Raw genomic sequence first — 23,057 nt, 5'->3', positions numbered from 1 at the left:
TTTATGCTTAATACTATTGGTTTTATTTCCGTACGATGAAAGAGAAATAATTAAAATACATTGAAAAGATAGAACATAGAAGTACACTTTTTTCTGGATAAAGTTTAAAGATAGATGTTTATTTAAGGAAGGAAGGAGTAAGCAACTAAAACTTGGTAGGCATATGCTTGCAGACCCTCTGCACCGCCGGCCTCGCCATCAGGCTCTTCCACCAGGCCTTCACCTTGGGGTACTCATCGAACAGCGACGCGTGCGGCGTCGTCATGAAGTAGAAGGTGAATGGGATGTGGTTCAGATCGGCGAAGCTGACGGAGTCTCCGGCCAAGTACGTGCTCTTCTCCAGCCGGGCCTCGTAGATCCCCAGCACACCCCTCAGCCGCTCCAGGCTCTCGTCGACGACGGTCTGGTTCGTCGGCGCGGTACGCATTATGGAGGGATTGATGATGCACTCGAACACCGCGGGCGCGATGGCCGGGTAGTACTGCTGGGCCTCCACCTCCGTCCACAGGTCCACCATTGCTGATGCTTCGATGCCGCTGTTTTCTCCGAGGAGGTCGAGGTCGGCTGTCCCGTACTTGCGGATGACGTACTTGCCGATAGCGCGCGACTCTGTGAACTCACTCGTCGGCAGTGTTTGTTAGAGAAGCGAATATAAAGATTAACATAACAGACAGGAATGATTGATTCGTGCCAAGTACGGCTGGATGGAGGGAGGGCTCACCGAACAGGACGAGATCGCCGTCTTGGAACCCAGGCATCTTCGCAAACGGCTGCAAGGAAAAGGTAGCATCATCTCTGTCAGAAATCATCACCTGATACGGTGAGACCGACGAATTGTGGTCTGCTTACGTTTAGCTGGAGGTGTTGGGGGCGCTTGTGCTCGCCGGCGAGGTAGTCGACGGGCACGAGCTCGTACTCGGCGCCGACCTCCTCCAGAAAGAGCATCACCCGTGCAACGTTCGTCAACATCGGGTGCCCGAACACCTTCATCGGAGACATGTTTGTCCGTGAACCTGATGGATGCTCTACGTACAGGAGAGGGCAGATACTGGAGCAAGACTCTGCTCTGTAGTGTCTGTGTGGGAGAAGGCCTTGGATGTTGATCTCCATTTATACACAAAGCAGGGAGCACCACACCCGCAAGGAAATCCACTTGCTCCTTAAAGCATCTCTAACGTACGGGATGACGTAAACAAGTAAACGGCTCGGCAATCGTTTGCGTCGGTGTGGTTGAAAAATGCGTCTAACATTAAGCCCCCGCGTAAGAGAGCATAGTAATCGGACTGTTCGCCCAGACGCAAATCTGACTCAAATATGCGCATCGGATGCTTGTCCGTGGACGCTGCGTGGATGCGCCGAGTGTTCGCTCGCGTTTGAGGGATATTTCATCGGGCTCGCTTGGCAGTGACCCAGGCTCGATGCGTCTTCTCAGCCCTGCCAGTACTGGCACCGAGGCGTCATGTTGGCACTATGCGCCACATTAATAACGATGGCTCGCCTGCCGAACGGCCACCGCCCTCCTCTGCCAACGGAGTTTTCTCAGCCGCGCCCGTACTGGCACCGAGCCGGACTCGCCAGTGTGGTAATGCCTACGGTAGGATGTGTCGTCGAACACCTTGACGATCATCTCGTCGTCCCCCTCGTAGAGGAAGGTGAGATGACAGCCGGGCTCGAGCGCGAGGTCGCGGGCGAACTTGTCCCACCCCGTGTGCATGTACATCTTGCCCTGCCCGTCGAAGAAGACCTCGACAGGCCACCGGCAGAAGTTGCAGCTGGCCTCCCATAGCTGCAACTGGGCCAACTCGACGCCATCGACGAACTCGGCGAACTTGTCCGGGAGCCGTTTGATGCCGAGGGGGTCGCCGTCGATACGGAGGAACGCGAAGCAACGGTCCTCCTGCGAAGAGGACGAAGGCGACGACCACCGTGGGGCCGTAGCTGGTACACCTTGGCGGCCCCGGCCCCGGGGGCGGCCACGCCCGCGGCCTCGACCGCCTCGCCGGCCACCTGGACCTGCCATGGACTTCCTCGCGGGGCTGGCTGCGTCGTAGGAAGAGCTAGGCGGCGCTACGGTGGAGCTAGTGGCGGGTAGTTTTTCTATGGAGGAGTGGATGCGGAAGAAGAGCGCTTTGTATAGGCCGGAAGCATGCGAAGGGCGCGGAACGCGTGGCATCACCATTACTGCGTTGATGGAAGTGGGCGGAGGTCGCACAGGAGGCATGGCATCACCATTAACGTGGTGCAGACGGCCGAAGCAACGCAGCGGCGCCAGACTACCAAAACGACGCAGCAGCGCCAGTCGCTGGCGCGCCTGAGAGGACGCATCGAGCCAGGGTCGCTGGCAAGCGGGCCCAACGAAATGTCCACCAGACGCGAGCTGATACTTTGCGCGTCCGCAAAGACGCATCCGAGGCGTATATTTGGGCAGATTTGCATCGCCACAGCTGGCCCGGTCACTATGCGTGGCCCACTAGAGCAGGACTCCGACGCATTTTTCGATCCCACAGATGCAAACGGTCGCTCAGCGTCCGTTGCGTCGCCCCGTTTGAGATGCCCTGATCATGTCAGGATGTTTCCTCACATGACCTTGTCCTTGGAATAGCAATAGAGAAGGGTTCCATCAATACCACATATATATATAATAATAAATAGTACATAGTAGAGATACACAAGCTGTCTTCAACGAGTACAAATAAAGTTTAAAAGATACTGGTAAAACTTCAAGGTCTTCAAACTGTTTCTTCTTCCACGATACAATCTTTTACTTTTCTGAAGCAAGTCAAAAATAGATAACAAACCATATATCTGTAAATACTGTAAATACAGATGAAGGTTCTCCCACAATTTGAATTTGAGTCGCATTCGAAACCGCGTGCACGCGTGCAACCATTAACGTAGTTAATTAACTTTGGTAAGAGTACCAACACGAGTATGTCAGATAATAATAACCGATCAACCATGTCGACTTTGATGGAGAGCCGAGAGTACGAATCACCATTGTCAAGGACGTAGCAACCGGGACAAAAACAGCGAGGATAATCCTCCTCGCGGCAACCATTAGAAAAGATCCAAGATCGACGTGGAGAAGCAAGATCTGAAAACCCATACCTAGATAATTGTAATCTTTCAACACAACTATTAATGTCGGGAAGAAGATCTTTTCATCGAACGAAAGGCCGAAGATCATTTATTGCAGACGATACCATCTCCATTGCTGGGAAACAAACAAGAAAACGGCGACCAAAACCTTAACATAAACTGCTGAAACGACTATTTTTATTGAAAATTTCACGCATAGATCGGGTTCACCAGTCATTCCGACGCTAAAAGCATCTCCACCAACTCCCCCGATAGTGGCCCCGATAGCATTTTGGGGGCCGGCATAAAAAAATAGGCTCGCACCGGCACGCCCCAAAAGGTGTTGGCTAGTTTTCGGGCCCAATAGAATCGCCGGCAACCCCGTGCCGGCCCCTGGGACGCGACTGGGGACGTGGCGTAAATGCGATGCAGAAGTTGAGGCGCGGGTAGTTTGCACCCCTATTTAAGTACGTACGACATCCACCGCCGCGGCGCTATCCTCTCATCTCCACCACCATAGCCCCTCCATCCTCTCCTCTCCACCACCCCCACCGCTCCATCATGTCCTCTCCACCACAACAATGATGCGGTGGCTCCATACGACGTACTCCATGCTCGGCCCCAACGCCCGCACGCCTCCTGCGGCGCATCAACCACCACCGCAGCCACAACAGCCACAGCCTGACGCCGACGTCGACTACAACTCCGACAATTCCATCGATCCACGGTTTGAGGAGTGGCATGAGGCGTACGTTGCAGACGCAGAAGCTGAGGCAGCGGAGGAGGCGGCGCGGTGGGGCGAGCAGCCGCAGGCCCCGCTAACCCGGAGCAGGCGGCAATCCTCGCGTCCTTGAACGCGCAGCGCTTCCGGAGGCTGAAGGAGGAGCAGCCCGAGTTCATCAAAGACGCGAACCTCGAGCACGCCGTCGAGATATCCCACCAGCGAGCAGGCACGGACGAGGTGGGGCGCCTCCTCATGACGGTGGAGCGACGAAATCTCATCAAGCTGAACGCTTAGCGGCACGCTGAGGCGTTCGCCCGCGAGCAAGCGAGGCTTGCTCAGAACGAGGCGTCTCGCCGATGGCTGGCATCACTGAGGGGACAGCGCCGCCGGCAAGCACCTGCGATGCCGGCCGACATGCTCCACGGATAGATGCGCGAAGCAAGGGCAAAATGGTGGGCACGGAAGCAGGCGGCGAAGGGGAAGAACGGCGACGAGGCAGGCCCGTCACGCGCCCCAACCAACGGCCAGTAGATTAGGGTTAAGTTTAAATTTTATTTAAATTTAAATTCAAGTAACTTTTTGTACGAACTTCGTATGAATTCTTTTTTAAATGTTATTTAAAATTTAAATTTTTATTGGAGGTGCCGTATGGGATGCGTCGGTGTGGGAATAGTCCCAAATAGAAGATCTTTCTGCCGACACCCTGATACAACAGTATCGACGTTTCTGTCCACACCTATTTAGAAGCCGCTAGTAGAGATGCTCTAACAAAGCCAGCAAAAAAGAGAAAACCGATCTACAGAAGAGCCTGAAGTGGAGGCGGCGGCCTTCTTTCCTGTCTCGGATTCCAGTTGCTGTGTTTCATTCGTCTCGTGTGACAGCTACTGAAGAGGTGGCTACTGCATGATGAGTGGACACCCGCGCGGCGAGGTTAGACAGGGACACGTTGCGCGCCCTCGTCCAATGAGGAACATGGCCAGGGATCCTGTGTTTCCTTTGAGCCGTCGGACATGACTCCTTTCCGCGGTGTTTCCCTGATATTTGACCGATATCTGGGCTGGCTGCGAGGGCGGATGGGGAAGGAAGCGGTGGTCAGCCAGTTGGGGTAGGGAAACTGCTTGGAGGTGGCTTTTTGGCACACGCGTGCATATGCACCCATTATAGAAAATAATAAAAAATAATTTTAGAAATGTCAAAAAAAATCTGACATAAATTTTTTCTTATACATTGTGACATCCTATGTTCGTTCACAAGTTTTCGTGGAAAAATAACATTTTGTGTGGTGTGTACAAAAAAGACAAAAAAATGTCCTGTACGTAGTCGTGTTACAGCATTAAAATTTGTCTTTTTTACAGGAGCCACAGAAAAATGTTTTTTCTTTTAAAAACTTGTGTACCAACATAAAATATCTAGATGTACATGTAAAAATTTAGTTTAGAATTTTTTAATACTTTGAAATGTGGATTGACATAGTTGGAGCATATGCTCCTATGAGCCAAAGTGCATTTCCCCCCTTTGTGTTTCCTCACAAAATTTACTTGCTCTCTCACTCGGTAAAAGTGAAACCGTCTACGCCTGAACCATCAGTCTAAGATTGGTTTAGCAGGTACTAGCACTAAATTTGTTTACCTACTCTATTTGTTTTTAAACTGCCTCTACTATGATGTTCTGGTTGATAAATGTGAATATGTTCACTATATTTGTTGAAATACATATTGCAAGATTTCATGATAGTCTACTTTATTCTATGTAGCAACCGGGACAAAAACCGTGAGGATAATCCTCCTCGTGGCAACCATGAGAAAAAGATCCAAGATCGATTTGGCGAAGCAAGATCTGAACACTCATACCTAGATAATTGCAATCTTTCAACACCACTATTAACATCGGGAAGGAGATCTCATCGTCGAATGAAAGACTGAAGATTCACTTATTGCAGACGATGCCATCTCCATTGCAGGGAAACCAACAAGAAACAACGATCAAAATCTTAACATAGACTGCTGAAAAGATTACTTTATTAAAAACTCCACGCATAGATCGGGTTTCCCACTCACCCGATGGCGGCGAAGCCGTCCAAAGGAGGGGGAACCGATAATTAAAATGCTTTCTACCGTCGCCTAGCTCTCCAGGATACCAGTCTAAAACCAACCAAAAGGTGAACAAAATAAGTCATAAGAGAGGTTTGGAGAGTGCCCAACTTCACCATCCCCTCTTAGATTCAAGAATTCGAGGTGGCTCAAGAATTTGAGGCGGCTAAGGTTTTTTTCTTTGCATGCGGCAGCATTCTTTTGTTGTTGGTACGTTACGTGACTAGTGTGTGTCTCTAGCCGCAATGAGAGTATCATAAGTAGTATCATGCATGTCATGTTGGTAAAAATCTGATGTGGCGCACCAATTAATAAGGTGAGAGATGGATGTGGTACCATAATATGATACCGTATCATAGCACGTAAAATTATAAAATTTAATGACAAATACTTCATGTACACAAATTTGCATTGAGATCCTACAAAACATTAAATATAATGATAGTATGATACTATGTTATGATACTATGCATTATGGGGGTAGTATCATAAACTTGTATCATGTGCATGATACTAGTGTATGATACTTCCCATTGTGACTAGTCTTAGCTCATTAGAGTTAAAGATGGGAGAGATATTGATTTGCATCTTCTCAATGTATTTTTCATCTACCTCATAATTTATCTTGAAAATCCAATATATACATTTATTTGTGGACAAAGAAAATACCTATTATTGGACAGGGAGTGATGCTGTGTCGCGTGACAGCTACTAGTAGGCTGCTGCATGATGAGTGGACACCCGCGCGCGGCAAGGGACACGTTGTGTTTCCTTTGAGCCGTCGGACATGACTCCTTTCAGCGCTGTGGGTGAGAGATATTTGCCCGATCAGGGCTGCCCGGCTGCGAGGGCGATGGGGAACAAAGCGGTGGTCAGCCCGTTGGGGCAATGGACATGGACAGGATCACATGTGTAGTCACTCCATCCACACGTAGTAGGAACTTTTATATATGAACATCAACACAATCGTACTGTCGTCTTCTTCATCCAAATTGCATCGACTAGATACTTCTGATTTCCAGTTACATTGCCGTAATAATTTTTAATTTTTCTCCACAAGCGTTCTTGCTAGATTTAGGAAATTACAAGAAGAAACGGAAAGAGGGAAAATGTGTAGCTTCTTGTTTGTGCGTGCGTGAGATGGTCCGCTCATGGCGGCACAGTGCGAAGAACCTTGTTGTCGGACGGCCAAGCGGTCTCTTTCCGTGCCGACTTCAGACTTCACCTGCCCACGAGTTGGAGGAGCCATCACATCAACGGCTCAGGTGAGGAAACATCCCGGCATGATCATGCGCAAGCGCAATGGGTCGGCAGGGATCTTTCATCGGGTCAGAGCATCTCCGCTCGCCCTCTCTACAGCCCCGCAGAACAAAAATAGGGTGCCGGCGTCAAAATGCTTTCCTACCCGGGTCTTAAAAATGTTTTCGCGCCGCGCCCCAGCCACAATCCCATCCGGCGGGTGGCTATCGGAGACACCGGATTAGCTTTGCTGCCATTATTGTCGCAATACCACCCCGTTTCCCTTCTCCCTCGGCCAATTCCCGCCATTTCACGCGCACAAGAAGAGCAACCCATCACCTTGCTTCGCTGTCCAACCATGAAGACGAGGCAGTACATCGCTCCACGCACGTCGGCACCGAACACCCTCACCGCCAAGCCTGCTCCCGCGAAGAAGAAGGTGGCGCGGGCACCCGCCGTCAAGGAGCGGCCGCCGGAGATGACGAACGCTGAGTGGGAGTTCAACATCCAACGGCGGGCGATGGAGAACGTCAACCACTGATCGAGGGAGGCGAAGCTGAAGACGAAGAGGGATGTGGCAGCGGCATCGAAGGAGACGCAGCTGATGGAGCGGGTTGCTGCCATGGCGGCGCCACACACCCCGGCGCATCCGTTCGTGCCCGCCGCGTGGAGTGGCAGCCAGGGAAGCGTCTCCTCACCGTCATCGTCCACCACGCCGTCGTCGCGGTTGTTCCATAACGCCCAAGGTAACCCACCCCACTTGTCCCTCTTCTCGCCGAGCTGCCACAATTTCGACCCACTCGGTGGGTTTAACCCCAACACCTTCGCCACCCCAAACACTTTCACCGCCGGCGACCTGCACATGCTGGCCAGATCGCCTCAGCTTCGGCGCACTCTCTATAGTGGAGGCGGGCCTCCTCACCCCGACCCTCACCCCGCTACCAGCAGTTCGCCGCGAGTGGTAGCACGCAAGCGCCATTCGACACGATACCCGGCGACGCCATCATGGAGGACATGGTCATCGACGGCACCAACGGGCAGCCATTCTTCACGCAACAGGAACCCGAGGCGTACGCCGAAGATGAGGAAGAAGGCAACGACGTTGGGTGGGATAATGACGCGTACACCTACTCCGAGGCTCCATAAGAGATTGCGCCGACCGTAGCTGACCCCAAAGGCAAGAAAAAGAAGGCGTCAGGCGCCATCGCGTCGGGCACTGCCACGGCGGACCCGAAGAAGAAGGCCGGTGGTTGTGGGCCAAAGTGGAGCTCGAGGGAGGACGAGTGCCTCGCCGAGGCATGGAAGATAGTGAGCATCGACCCCTTCACCGGCGCCAGCCAGAATGCCGAGTCCTATTGGAAGAGGATGAAGGTGGAGTTCGACGACTGTCGGCTATTGGATCCCTACTTCAAAGCGTGTCGGGAACAAGAAAGCCAAGGCAATGAGGGATGCCGCGCCGGTCATCGAGAAGCTCCACTCCTCCATCCTGGCGTGCATCGGTGACGCCGCCGCGCACGTCGCCACGTGGGCGGAGCAAGCCGCGAAGATGGAGGAGGTAGCGTCGGCAAGGTAGGCGTCGGTCATGGAGGGACAGGACATCAAGCTCGACCTGATCAAGGCAACCATCTCCGCCAAGAAAAGGAAGGAGGACCTGACGATCATGCTCATCGACACCTGCGGCATGGACGATGATGTCAAGGTGTGGTGCGTCGGGCCGCGCGCCATGATCCTAGCCGAGAGTCGAGCTCCACCCGTGTCCCAGCCCAGCACCGCGACTCCAGCGACGGCCGCTACTCCACCGGCCACTGACGCTTCCCCGTCGACTGCCTCAATGCCATCAGTGGTCACTATGCCGACGACGCCCACCATGGTCCCCGATTCCCTGGTTGAGGAAATTGTTTGATTCCCGCGGCTATCTAATGCCGGTCGGCTTGCGTGCCCTTTTTTTTTTTTGGTTCGCTAGACATTTTATGCTGCGATTTACGACGATGTGTTCGTCGAGACTTGCCATTTACGATGATGTGTTTGGTCGAGACAATGATCCTTTTTTATGGGCACGAAATCTGATCACCGTATGTTTTAACATTCGAATTTGGAAGTTAGCATTTGGGATGCGTCTGACCGCTGGTGCCCCTATTTAGGGGTTACGCCAGCACCTCCAGTACAATCAGGCGCCGAACGCCTTATGAGGGTAGATGCTCTCAGACGCCAGCTTCATGGCGTCTGTCCCGTACACGCGAGCCGTCACATCAACGTAATTGCGCGCACCTTACCATGGTTACCCGCCGTTGGGCAGTTAAGTTTGTGTGAGAATTAGTCGTGTGTTAGTCAGGCTACTCGAGAGAATCCTTCAGCTAAGCTAGTGATTGAGTGAATTAGTTAGTTCGTTGAAGGCCTAGTTGTGATCTTAGCTGCATGCATCATCTCTGCAACCAGCTCGGGTAGATAAAGAGACAAGCATAAAGAAAGCAGGTCCTCCTGGCTTGGGCAGATAAAGAGACAATCATAAATAAAGCAGGTCCTCTATCTGGGTAGATGAGCCCTTTGCTCCGCCGTCTTCTCCTCCAGGTCAGGCCCGTCGTTAGAGGACCAATCGATTTCGAAGGAGTCGTCCTCTGCAAAAGCCGCCTCCTGCTCTGATGCGGTAGCTGCCTCCTGCTCTGCGGCGAATCCTCCTCTGCCTCCAGCTCCGCATGAGTCATGAATCTCGCGCTCCTGGTCGAGCGATAACGTCGTCGGCGCTATCTTCGTTGTCGTCGTTGAAGGAGTCGTTGTTGTCGACTGGGGGAGGTGGAGTACGAGATGCCGACGGAGGTGGAGGCGGAGTAGGCTAGTCGCCGCTGGCGCAGCTCATCGTAGCAAAGTTGGTGCCTACGGTGGAGGTTGTGTGGCTAGGGTTTATGTGGGAGGATCAGGAAGACGAGCGCGCACCCTTTTTATATACGCCAGAGGCAAGCGAGGGACGCGACACACGCGGCATCGCCAAAACTCCATTGGTAGACGTTGGTGGCAGCCGTTCGGCAAGCGAGCGATCGCCATTAATGTGGCGCAGACTGCCAACGCGACGCCTCGGTGCCAGTACTAGTGGGGCTGAGAAGACGCATCGAGCCTGGGTTGCTGCCAGGCGAGCCCGACGAAATATTCGCCAGACGCGAGCGTACACTCGGCACATCCGTGCAGCGTCCACGGAGACGCATCCGATGCACATATTTGAGTCAGATTTACGTCTCCGTGGACAGTCCAGTCACTATGCGTCAGATCGCTGGGTTTAATCTCACACGTATTTTTCAACCACGTGAACGCAAATGATTGCTGAGCGTCGGTTTACCTATTTACGTCATCCCGTACGTTAGAGATGAGCAAGTGGATTTTCTTGCAGGTGTGGTGCTCCCTGCTTTGTGTATAAATGGAGATCAACATCCAAGGCCTTCTCCCACACACAGACACTACAGAGCAGAGTCCTCTCCAGTATCTGCCCTCTTCTGTACGTAGAACATCCATCACGTACGTTCACGGACAAACATGTCTCCGATGAAGGTGTTCGGGCACCCGATGTTGACGAACGTCGCACGGGTGATGCTCTTCCTGGAGGAGGTCGGCGCCGAGTACGAGCTCGTGCCCGTCGACTACCTCGCCGGCGAGCACAAGCGCCCCCAACACCTCCAGCTAAACGTAAGCAGATGACAATTCGTCGGTCACCGTACGTATCAGGTGATGATTTCTGACAGAGATGATGCTACCTTTTCCTTGCAGCCGTTTGCGAAGATGCCTGGGTTCCAAGATGGCGATCTCGTCCTGTTCGGTGAGCCCTCCATCCATCCGTAATTGACATGAATCATATCATTCCTGTCTGTTATGTTGTTAATCTATTCGCTCGCTTCTCTAACAAACAAACCGACGAATGAGTTCAGAGTCGCGCGCTATCGCCAAGTACGTCATCCGCAAGTACGGGACAGCCGACCTTGACCTCCTCCGCTCCTCGGAGAAAACAGCGGCATCGAAGCATCAGCAATGGTGGACCTGTGGACGGAGGTGGAGGTCCAGCAGTACTACCCGGCCATCGCGCCCGCGGTGTTCGAGTGCATCATCAATCCCTCCATAATGGGTACCGCGCCGACAAACCAGACCGTCGTTGACGAGAGCCTGGAGCGGCTGAGGGGTGTGCTGGGGATCTACGAGGACCGGCTGGAGAAGAGCAAGTACTTGGCCGGGGACTCCGTCAGCTTCGCCGATCTGAACCACATCCCATTCACCTTCTACTTCATGACGACGCCGCACGCGTCGCTGTTCGATGAGTACCCCAAGGTGAAGGCCTGGTGGAAGAGCCTGATGGCAAGGCCGGCGGTGCAGAGGGTCTGCAAGCATATGCCTACCAAGTTTTAGTTGCGTACTTCGTCCCGTTCCTAAGTAAGTGGGCATCTATCTCTAAATTTTATCCACAAAAAAGTATACTCCTATCTTTTCAATATATTATAACACTTTCTCTTTAATCACACGAAAATCAAACAGCGAGATTTCCTTCACGCGAGATCTGGGACAAAGTAATTTTCCCGTGTCAAAGTGAATTTGATGTGGAATAAATGGATATATGTTCAGTATTGATCATGCCTAATTTTTTTCACTACAGTATTAAAGCTCAATCGGTGTCCGTACGTTGGTCGTTAATTTGCTACCGTCCGAGCACGGAGAAAATCACCGCCTCATCTTGAACCGGAATGTAAGAAAACATCGCAAAAAAGTAAAGTATGATGTTTTTATTTCCAACTGGGCTTCTCACCCATTTTCATTTCATAACAAAATGGAAATACAATGTTCAACTGTGACGCAAAAACAGAAACCTTTGTGATGCTTCACGAGAAAGGGGGTAGGAAAAAAGAGAAGCGAGCTGGGCATGAACAGAAACCCACTGTGACGCTCCAAGTCAAGGTGTCACTATGGCGCAAAAACCTCTTACCACCTTTCACTGCTGTATGTTCAGACAAAACAAACATCACAGCAAACAAAGTTCACCAAAAAAAGACCACATACTAACTTCCCAAGATAAACCAACTACTCAAGGTACTAGGAATAGACAGAACGCCAACACTCATCAACTTTGATCAATGATCACCAAAGAGAAGAAAAAAATATTAAAAAATAGGAACCACAAAACAATTAATAAAATTAGAAAAATATAGTCTACTGATAATTTACAGTTTAGATGAAGATATGAGTGAACCATTGGCCTCAAAAGGAGAAAACTAAGGTGTTACGTGATTAACATTGTTGATGGAGAGTAAATACACAATACTCATCTCCAGTGGCCGAGCCAGGCCCCAGGCTGCACGGGCCTTGGCCTGGGGCGTGGGCCGAAAACTTAGGCTTGACTGTAGCAAAATACACACTCTGTAGCTACTGTAGCAAAAGGATGGTCCGGGGTGTTGTTGGATCCTGGCTCCGCAACTGCTCAGCTCTTCTACAACTAAATGTTAGTATCACATGGATAGCAATAAGAGAATAGACAAGACTCTAGTTTTTATGATAAATTTTAGTCTATAAAAGCAACTGAATTAGTTTGTCCTATCGGATCAAAAATTCAGGCCTCAAGAAATCTGGTGTAGGTAAAATGAAGAGCTTAATCGAAAATATCACCACAGCGAGATCGTGCACCAAAAAAAGTAAAGCACCCAGCAATAGAACAGTCAAATCAGGAAACAGAACTAGCACACCTGCTTTGGTTTGTTTTCTGAAGCTTCTGTGGAGTAAGATGCAGATGGTCTTACTGAAGAAGTACTTTGGGACACTTTACGCACTGTTAGAGAACCTGACCAGTTTGAATTGATCTTATATTTTTTAAAGATGATGCTGGAATGTTTTTAAAAAGTGAGCCCCATGGGCATTGAGTAACGTCCATAGATGCGCAATATTGAAATGAACTGTTATTCCAGATTTAACAACACGGTACACAGAACAAACCATTATTTTAACACCATTAGAATCAAACCATAGAGAAATTAACACGTATTATATTGTGATCCAAATTTATTCTAAAGAGAGGCTAACTTCTGACGAGCGAAGCGAGTCCCCGGATCGATGCCACCATCTATATATACCTCATTTAAGCCACCGGCTAGGGTTTATCAGATTATAAGATAACCCACCCCATGCCACTACAGGAATCGCGCGCTGCGCCGACGGCCAAATGTCGGGGCCGTCGGCGTACGTCTGGTCCAGGGCAGCGGCCCAACGTGACCCTCGGCGTACAAATACCCTCGGCGTAGAGCGCCATACGCCGACGGCCACCCTCGGCGTACAAACGGCCGTCGGTGTAGTGCCTGCGTGAACTCCACTCCCGCTCCGGCCGTGACGGCCCGGTTACGGCGTCAGCGAGACGCCGAGGGTGCCCCTCGGCATAGTGCATCACCTACCTATGCCGACGGCCACCCTCGGCTTACTTTTTTTTTCTATTTTCTTCTCTCTCCTTTACTTTATATTATGTTTGTATTTATTTATGTAGTAGTATGAGTTATGTAAAAATGGTTCTTTTTTAAAGGAAAAAATGGTAGATGCCATATGTAGCTAGGTCTCACGAGTGACGCTCTTCGCAGACGGGTCGACTGGAGCCAGTAGGCTCAACATCTGCTATCGATATACATATGTCCTAAAAAAGGAAAAAGTCCATTGCTAACCCTAACCCTAACCCTAGGGGTAGATTTGCGGGGTCCTCGCCCTAGGGTTTCCTAGATACAAACCACCAGAGCGTCGGAATCGGTGGAAACTCCTGCTACGGCTCATCCGCGGCCTATTTCATTCCAAACATATGGTTTCCATGTGCATATGTCCTAAACAAAGCAAAGCAAATAAAAAAATCCATTGGTAAACCCTCGCACGAAGAAAGCTATAGGGGTAGATCTGCGGGGTCCCCGCCCTAGGGTTTCCCAAGATACAGATCACCGGAGCGTCGGAATCGCTGGAAAACTTGCATTTGTCCCTAACATATGTGTACAAGTGTGATGTAAGGTTTGTCTAACCTTGCATGTACCCGGCGTTGATGATTTCCGCATACATGGGCTAGCACTTGGTAAAATCCAGGATCTGTATGTGGAAACTCCTGCTACGGCTCATCCGGGGCCTATTTCATTTCAAACCTATGGTTTTCATGTGCATATGTCCTAAACAAAGCAAAGCAAATAAAAATCCATTGGTAAACCCTCGCACTGAGAAAGCTATAGGGGTAGATCTGCAGGGTCCCCGCCCCAGGGTTTCCCAAGATACGGATCACCGGAGCGTCGGAATCGCTGGAAAACTTGCATTTGTCCCTAACATATGTGTACAAGTGTGATGTAAAGTTTGTCTAACCTTGCATGTACCCGGCATTGATGATTTCCGCATACATGGGCTAGCACTTGGTAAAATCCAGGATCTGTATGTGGAAACTCCTGCTATGGCTCATCCGGGGCCTATTTCATTCCAAACCTATGGTTTCCATGTGCATATGTCCTAAACAAAGCAAAGCAAATAAAAAAAATCCATTGGTAAACCCTCACACGGAGAAAGCTATAGGGGTAGATTTGCAGGGTCCCCGCCCTAGGGTTTCCCAAGATACAGATCACCGGAGCGTCGGAATCGCTGGAAAACTTGCATTTGTCCCTAACATATGTGTACAAGTGTGATGTAAGGTTCTTCGCCAAACCGAATACTACGGCTTTCCTTTGCCTCGCAAGTTGCTAACATCTCGGGAACATGTGTGTAGGGAACGGGATGTTCCGCAAACCAGGGTGATGGGAGGGAGATGACACCGGTTCATCATGGTGGTCCTTCTCCCGGTGCTACTCCCGATTCTTCTCCCGGTACTTCTCCCGGTCCTTCTCCCGGTGGTTCTTCCGCAGCTTCTACTGGAGCGCATCGGCCCGGTACGGTGTTTAGCGGCGACGAGCTCCTCTAGTTGTCCCATGTATCATATCGACACTATGGCACCATGTATGCACACTATGGCACTATGTATGCACCCTATGGCACTATGTATGCACCCTATGACACTATGTATGCACTATGACACTATGTATGCACTTCATGTTATGTGTATTTGCACTTCATGCGATGTTTCTGTGAATTTTATGTGAATTATATGTTCTTTTATATTCTGCCAAATCTGGAAAACGAACGAAACAGCAAAAAACGAAAAAATGGACCAAATGGTCGCTGATACGCCGACGGCTTTCCCCTCGGAGTAGCGTCGACATGGACCAAATGGTCGCTGCTACGCCGACGGCCACCCGCTTGGCGTAGCGTGCGCCAGCGCTCGCCAGGACGCGCCGCGTGGCAGCGTACGCCGATGGCCACCCGCTCGGCGTAGCGTGCGCCACGGCTCGCCAGGACCCGCCGCGTGGCAGTGTACGCCGACGGCCTCCCGCTCGGCGTAGCGTGCGCTAGCGCTCCACTACAAGGGAAAGGCCTACTGATGACCCACAAGTATAGGGGATCGCAACAGTCTTCGAGGGAAGTAAAACCCAAATTTATTGATTCGACACAAGGGGAGGTAAAGAATACTTGTAAGCCTTAATAACTGAGTCATCAATTCAGCTGCACCTGGAAAAACACTAGTAACAGGGGTGATGTGAAAGCAGCAGTAATATGAGAGCAATAGTAACAGTAACACGAAGCAGCAGTAGCTGATAATATGAGAGCAATGGCACCGGAAAATAGTTGATACTACTTCCAATGACATGTAGAACGAGTATATGATGATGAAAGATGCACCGGGGTTCCCGACTATCTACACTAGTGGTAACTCTCCAATAACAAGTGTTGGGTGAACAAATTACAGTTGGGCAATTGATAGGATTGAAATAGCATTAAGACAGAACATCAAGATCATTAATCATGTAGGCATGTTTTCCACATATAGTCATACGTGCTGGCAATGAGAAACTTGTACAACATCTTTTGTCCTACCAGCCGGTGGCAGCCGGGCCTCTAGGGAATCTACTGGAAATTAAGGTACTCCTTTTAATAGAGCACCGGAGAAAAGCATTAACACGCCGTGAAAACATGTGATCCTCATATCTAAGCCTTCCCCTCGAGTTGTCTCAATTTCTGTCACTTTGGGGCCTTTGGTTCCGGACATAGACATGTGCATACAACTTGTAGATACAATCTAAGCAATAAGTATAGAGCTTAAATCTAAGATCATGCCACTCGGGCCCTAGTGACAAGCATTAAACACAACAAGATTGCGAGCAACAATAACTTCACAAACTTTATAGATAGACTAATCATAATGTAACAATCCATCGGATCCCAACAAACACAACACCGAATACATCAGATGAATATCAATCATGTAAGGCAGCTCATGAGATCATTGTATTGAAGTACATGGTGGAGAGAATACCAACTAGCTACAGCTAGAACCCGTAGTCCATGGGGGAACTACTCACGGAGCATGATGGAGGCGATGGCATTGATGGAGATGGCTTCCGGGGGCACTTCCTCGGCTCGGCAGGGTGCCGGAACAGAGACTTCTGTCCCCCGAAACGGAGTTTCGCGATGGTGGCGGCGCCCCTGGAGTCTTTCTGGAGTTTCGTCAATTGGTATCGCGTTTTTAGGTCTCCAGGGCTTAAATAGGCGAAGAGTCGGAGTCGGAGGGGCCACGGGGCCTCCTCACACTAGGGCGGCGCGCCCCCCTCCTGGGCCGCGCCGGCCACACGTGTGGGGCCCCCAGGGCACCCCTGTGGTCCCCCTCTGACTTTCTGGAAGGTTCCGGGAAAAATAAGATGTTGGGTCTTCGTTTCGTCGAATTCGATAATATTGCCCGAACAGCATTTCGGAACAAAAAACAACGAGAAAACGAGCAAGCGGCCCTTCGGCATCTTGTTAATAGGTTAGTTCCGGAAAACGCATAAAAACATTATAAAGTGCAAGCAAAACATGTAAGTATCGTCATAAAACAAGCATGGAACATCATAAATTATAGGTACGTTGGAGACGTATCAGCATCCCCAAGCTTAGTTCCTGCTCGCCCTCGAGTAGGTAAATGATAAAAAGAATAATTTCTGTAGTGACATGCTACTTACATAACCTTGATTATACTATTATAAAGCATATGAGATGAATGCAGTGACTCAAGGCAATGATCTATAGTTGCTAACAAATAGATAACATATAGCAAAACTTTTCATGAATAGTACTTTCAAGACAAGCATCAAAAGTCTTGCACAAGAGTTAACTCATAAAGCAATAAGTTCAAAGTAAAGGCATTGAAGCAACACAAAGGAAGATTAAGTTTCAGCGGTTGCTTTCAACTTTCAACATGCATATCTCATGGATAATTGTCAACACAAAGTAATATGATGAATGCAAATAAGCAAGTATGTAAGAATCAATGCACAGTTGACACAAGTGTTTGCTTCCAAGATGGAAGGAAGCAGGTAAACTGACTCAACATAAAGTAAAAGAAAGGCCCTTCGCAGAGGGAAGCAGAGATTAAATCATGTGCTAGAGATTTTTAAGTTTTGAAATCATATAGAGAGCATAAAAGTAAGGTTTTGAGAGGTGTTTGTTGTTGGCAACGAATGGTAGCAGGTACTGTAACTACCTTATCAACCAGACTTTCAAGAGCGGCTCCCATGAAGGACGTTATCTCTACCAGCAAGGTAGATCATCCCTCTTCTCTTTTGTTTCACATGTATTTTAGTTTTATTTATGGTTGACACTCCTCCCAACCTTTTGCTTACACAAGCTATGGCTAACCGAATCCTCGGGTGCCTTCCAACATTCACATACCATGAAGGAGTGTCTATTTGCAAAATTAAGTTGCTTACTGATGAATCAGAGCAAAACATGTGAAGAGAATTATCAATGAAGGTTGATTAATTGGGGGCTGGGAACCCCGCGCCAGCTCTTTTTGCAAAATTATTGGATAAGCGGATGAAGCCACTAGTCCATAGGTGAAAACTGCCCAACAAGATTGAAAGATAAAACACCACATACTTCCTCATGAGCTATAAAACATTAACACAAATAAGAGATAATAAAGTTTTGAATTGTTTAAAGGTAGCACATGAAGTAATTTACTTTGGAATGGCAGAGAAATACCATGTGGTATGTAGGTATGGTGGACACAAATGGCATAGTTTTTGGCTCAAGGATTTGGATGCACGAGAAGAATTCCTCTCAATACAAGGCTAGGCTAGCAAGGTTGTTTGAAGCAAACTCAAGTATAAAACGGTGCAGCAAGACTCACATATGAACATATTGTAAGCATTATAAGACTTTACATCGTCTCCTTGTTGTTCAAACACCTTAACCGAGAAAATATCTAGACTCTAGAGAAACCAATCATGCAAACCAAATTTTAACAAGCTCTATGTAGTTCTTCATTAATAGGTGCAAAGTACATGATGCAAGAGCTTAAACATGATCTATATGAGCACAACAATTGCCAAGTATCAAATTATTCAAGACATTATATCATTTACCACATGCGGCATTTTCCGTTTCCAACCATATAACAATTAACGAAGCAGTTTCAACCTTCGCCATGAACATTAAGACTAAAGCTAATAACACATGTGTTCATACGCAACAGCGGAGCGTGTCTCTCTCCCACACAAGCATGAATTTATTCAGAGAATGAAAATAACAAAACGAAAATAAAAGCACACAGACGCTCCAAGTAAAGCACATAAGATGTGACCGAATAAAAATATAGTTTCAAGAGAAGAAACACGATAAGTTATCGATGAAGAAGGGGATGCCTTGGGCATCCCCAAGCTTAGATGCTTGAGTCTTCTTAAAATATGCAGGGATGAACCACGGGGGCATCCCCAAGCTTAGACTTTTCACTCTTCTTGATCATATTGTATCATCCTCCTCTCTTGACCCTTGAAAACTTCCTCCACACCAAACTCGAAACAAACTCATTAGAGGGTTAGTGCATAATCAAAAATTCACATGTTCGGAGGTGACACAATCATTCTTAACACTTCTGGACATTGCTCAAAGCTACTGAAAGTTAATGGAACAAAGAAATCCATCCAACACAGCAAAAGAGGCAATGCGAAATAAAATGCAGAATCTGTCAAAACAGAACAGTCCGTAAAGACGAATTTTTAGGAGGCACCAGACTTGCTCAGATGAAAATGCCCAAGTTGAATGAAAGTTGCGTACATATCTGAGGATCACTCACGTAAATTGGAAGATTTTTCTGAGTTACCTACAGAGAATCCTACTCAAATTCGTGACAGCAAGAAATCTGTTTCTACGCAGTAATCCAAATCTAGTATCATCTTTACTATCAAAGACTTTACTTGGCACAACAATGCAATAAAATAAAGATAAGGAGAGGTTGCTACAGTAGTAACAACTTCCAAGACTCAAATATAAAACAAAAGTACTGTAGTAAAATAAACACATGAGTTATCTCCCAAGAAGTGCTTTCTTTATAGCCATTAAGATGGGCTCAGCAGTTTTAATGATGCACTCGCGAGAAATAAGAGTTGAAACAAAAGAGAGCATCAAGAAGCAAATTCAAAACAAATTTAAGCCTAACCCACTTCCTATGAAAAGGAATCTTGTAAATAAACAAGTCATGTAGGCATAATGCAACAAGCATAGCAAGATAAAACAAGTGTAACTTCAAGATTTTCAGCATATAGAGAGGTGTTTTAGTAACATGAAAATTTCTACAACCATATTTTCCTCTCTCATAATAATATCCAGTAGCATCATGAACAAACTCAACAACATAACTATCACATAAAGCATTCTTATCATGACTCTCATGCATAAAATTATTACTACTCCCAACATAAGCATAATCATTCTTATTAATTGTAGTGGGAGCAAATTCAACAAAGTAGCTATCATCAAATATATGAGGCATATTGTAATCATAATTAAATTTATCCTCCATAGTAGGTGGCACCAGAAGACCACTATCATTATAATCATCATAAATAGGAGGCAAAGTATCATCAAAGAAAATTTTCTCCTCAATGCTTGGGGGACTAAAAATATCATGCTCATCAAAATCAGCTTCCCCAAGCTTAGAACTTTCTATATCATTATCAACAATGGTGTTCAAAGCGTTCATACTAATATTACTACCGAGCATGCAAATAAGGTTCCATAGGTTTTTTAATTTTCGCATCAAACAATCCATGTTTTAACTCAGGAAATAGAATAAGAAGCTCATTGTTGTCCATTATGCCTAACTAGTGTAAACAAGAAACAAAAAGATGCAATTGCAGGATCTAAAGGAAATAGTTTCGAGCACACACACAATGGCAACAGAAAAGTACTTAGTTACCTGAGACCGGAGTATGAGTGCCTTTTACCTTTCCTCCCCGGCAACGGCGCCACCTACCGCTGGTGCACCAAATTGGACTATTGCTGGCGCACCAAAGCCCACCGGTGCGAACGGGCCGGTGATAACTGGCCACTGCCGGCGCACCAGACAGTGCGCGGGCGGTAGGACAGCTACTGCCGGCGCACTATCCAAGCTTCGCCGGCAAATCCAAGTTCCACTGGCGCACGTGCCGCTGCTCCGGCAGTAGAGCTTCCAGCACTGGCGCATGCCACGTGCGCCGGCAGTAGGGAAATTTGGTGCGCCGGCAATACTATTCGAAAATTCATTTTTACAGCTTTTTCCCAGCATATTACAATACATATTTGACAGCAGTATATATTTACAATTCAGCTCATATTTATACAACAGTACATGCAATATGAGAAGCACATAGAGAGTCAAGTCTCATTTCGGTATCAATACACAATACGCAAGTCTCGTTTCGGAATGGTTATTCATACAACACATGTGCATATGCAACACCGAACGACAAAGTTTCACAAAGTTAGAAGTCTCGGTACATAGTCATCACAAGTGTCATCATACACCTCACAATGTAGCTACTAACCTAAACTACAATCACATAGAACATGACCAACATGGTCACGATGACCATCATCACGAAGGCCATGGTCTTCATCCGGTTCCTCCTCATGTCCCTCATCTCTCCCGCTAGATAACGGGCGTATCTTCCTTCCGCCTCCACCCTAGTGGGGTATCCGTTGTAGCTGTTGCCGCTGAAGCGGTGCACCTGTCTCCGACAGTCCTCCCAGTCGTCGTAGACTCCAGGAACCCTCCCCTTGTACACGACATATATCGTCGGCATCTCCATGCACAAGACAAGTAAAACGTTAGTACCAATGCAATTAACAAGTGCCAACTCAAATAAGAGACAAGTAGTATGAACTAAATAGCATGTGCCTCATACTTTGTTGGTCGAAATAAATATTAACATACTGTTGACGTCAGAAACCCACTGGCGGGCAGAGACGGGCAACACCGTAGAGCCGGGAACAACTAGGGCTGCGGCTGGCCCTAGTCCCTCTGAGCGACGGCCCGCAAAGCCTCCTGGTCGCACGCACCGATGTTTATCACAAGGGCGTGCCACCCGACCTATACCTGGTCAGGAAGGTGTGGATGATGCCTCGCTTAGTTTCCCTGCAGGGCACACACGTAAACGTTAAATACGAGCCTCGATCGGCTCTCGGAGTTATCCCGTGAATCGGCTCAAAGAGCCGATCCACCCATGATTCGGACGAGGTGTCCGAATATATGGTGGTCCTGCTTGATCAAGGTAAAGCTAATGAAATCTACGACGATGTGGGGTTTTCACCGCATAATCGGATCATCCTACTCCCAGGTTGGGCCTCGCGGCCACGCACGGTGATCGTAAGCCGATCCTGAGCAAGGCCTAAAAACCAACACGAGGTTGATCCTCGGAACATCCTGCTTAGGGCCAACGAACGACACCCTACGTGCCGCTGGATCCTCCCCCCCTTCGTAAGGCCTAACTATTGCAGATATTAAACTAATCCTTGTAGAACAAGGAGCAATCGTAACGGATCAGATCTACTAAACTATGATCAAGCGGGGTGCCGCCCCAACGCCTAAGATAGGTGTAAGGGCGGCTAGACATGCAAGGGTTGCACTACGAAAGCATGTAACATGAAGAACAATGCTAACCCTAACATGTCTAAGATAACTACGTTGCTCGCCATCAAAAAGGCTTCGAGTACGAGCAACGCATGAACAACGTAGGCAGGCTTGTGCTGCCTAGATCGCAAGATGCGATCTAGGCAGCATGATGCTTACCGGTAGAAACCCTCGAGACGAAGGGGTTGGCGATGCGCCGAGATTTGTTTGTGGTTGAACGTTTGTTGTTGTTTATTCCATAAACCCTAGGTACATATTTATAGTCCCGCGGACTTTCTAATGTGGGCGTGCACTAAACCGTGCACGAGTAATAAACTCTAACTTTTAATCTAGATACAATCTACTATAATTAAAGATACATGGGCAATCTGGCCCAACTCCACCGAACAGGGCCGCTTCACAGATCTTCCACGTGTAATCTTCCAAGCCCATCTTGTTCGCGGCCCAACTCCTGACTCGGTCAAATCCTGGTGATAACACATGCCCCCCCTGGTTTTGGAAATGACATTTCCAAAATCATTACGCTTTCTTTCGTCGGGTCATGTCGTGGTAGAGCAGAGCTGCCACAGAATCTTCCATCATTACGCCTCGCCTCCCGGGCTTCTCTGTATGAATCGTCAATTTCGGCCTCACGCCCTCGAGAACCGTATGGCATTAAATCTCCACTACACTCTCTTTATTTATCTGTGCCAAACGGTTCACCACTCCATCGCCTTGCTCTGCTCTCGTTCACCAAACCAAAAAACCCTTCTCTCCTGCAGCCATGTCTTCCTCTTCCTCCTCCGCTTCAGGCACCTCTCTCCAACCGTTGCCGAAGAGCAAAGAAGAGGACGATCTCCGCTCCGGGGAGCACCCCATCTCCTCGGACAAGGAGAAGAAGGGAGGAGAAGCGGAGAAGACCAAGGCCTTCCCCTCTGCCAGGCTCCCGCCGAAGAAACGCTCC

The 23,057-nt window shown here is 48.5% G+C and overlaps 1 protein-coding gene and 1 pseudogene across 1 annotated transcript; one reads left to right on the top strand and one right to left on the bottom strand.

Moving 5' to 3' along the window:
- LOC124666505 (glutathione S-transferase 1-like) lies at window positions 1-1,100 on the bottom strand. Its single transcript, XM_047203856.1, has 3 exons — window positions 850-1,100; window positions 722-770; window positions 1-609 (listed from the first exon to the last, which is right to left on the bottom strand). Exons 1-3 carry the CDS (start codon window positions 997-999, stop codon window positions 146-148), a joined length of 663 nt encoding a protein of 220 aa, XP_047059812.1. The 5' UTR covers window positions 1,000-1,100; the 3' UTR covers window positions 1-145.
- A 9,496-nt stretch (window positions 1,101-10,596) lies between these two features.
- Window positions 10,597-11,542, top strand: LOC124665644 (annotated as a pseudogene).
- Window positions 11,543-23,057: the final 11,515 nt, after the last annotated feature.

Source organism: Lolium rigidum, chromosome 6 (assembly GCF_022539505.1).
Source record: "Lolium rigidum isolate FL_2022 chromosome 6, APGP_CSIRO_Lrig_0.1, whole genome shotgun sequence".
Classification (NCBI taxonomy): Eukaryota; Viridiplantae; Streptophyta; class Magnoliopsida; order Poales; family Poaceae; genus Lolium; species Lolium rigidum.
This window is presented reverse-complemented; position numbering and strand designations above follow the sequence as displayed.

What these genes read in the sequence shown, in the direction of transcription:
- LOC124666505 (XM_047203856.1), bottom strand. Translation starts at nt 999, where the DNA reads ATGTCTCCGATGAAGGTGTTCGGGCACCCGATGTTGACGAACGTTGCA. An exon ending in CCCAACACCTCCAGCTAAAC is followed by an intron (nt 771 to 849) that starts GTAAGCAGACCA and finishes TTTTCCTTGCAG; the next exon opens with CCGTTTGCGAAGATGCCTGG. An exon ending in CGGCGATCTCGTCCTGTTCG is followed by an intron (nt 610 to 721) that starts GTGAGCCCTCCC and finishes GTGAGTTCACAG; the next exon opens with AGTCGCGCGCTATCGGCAAG.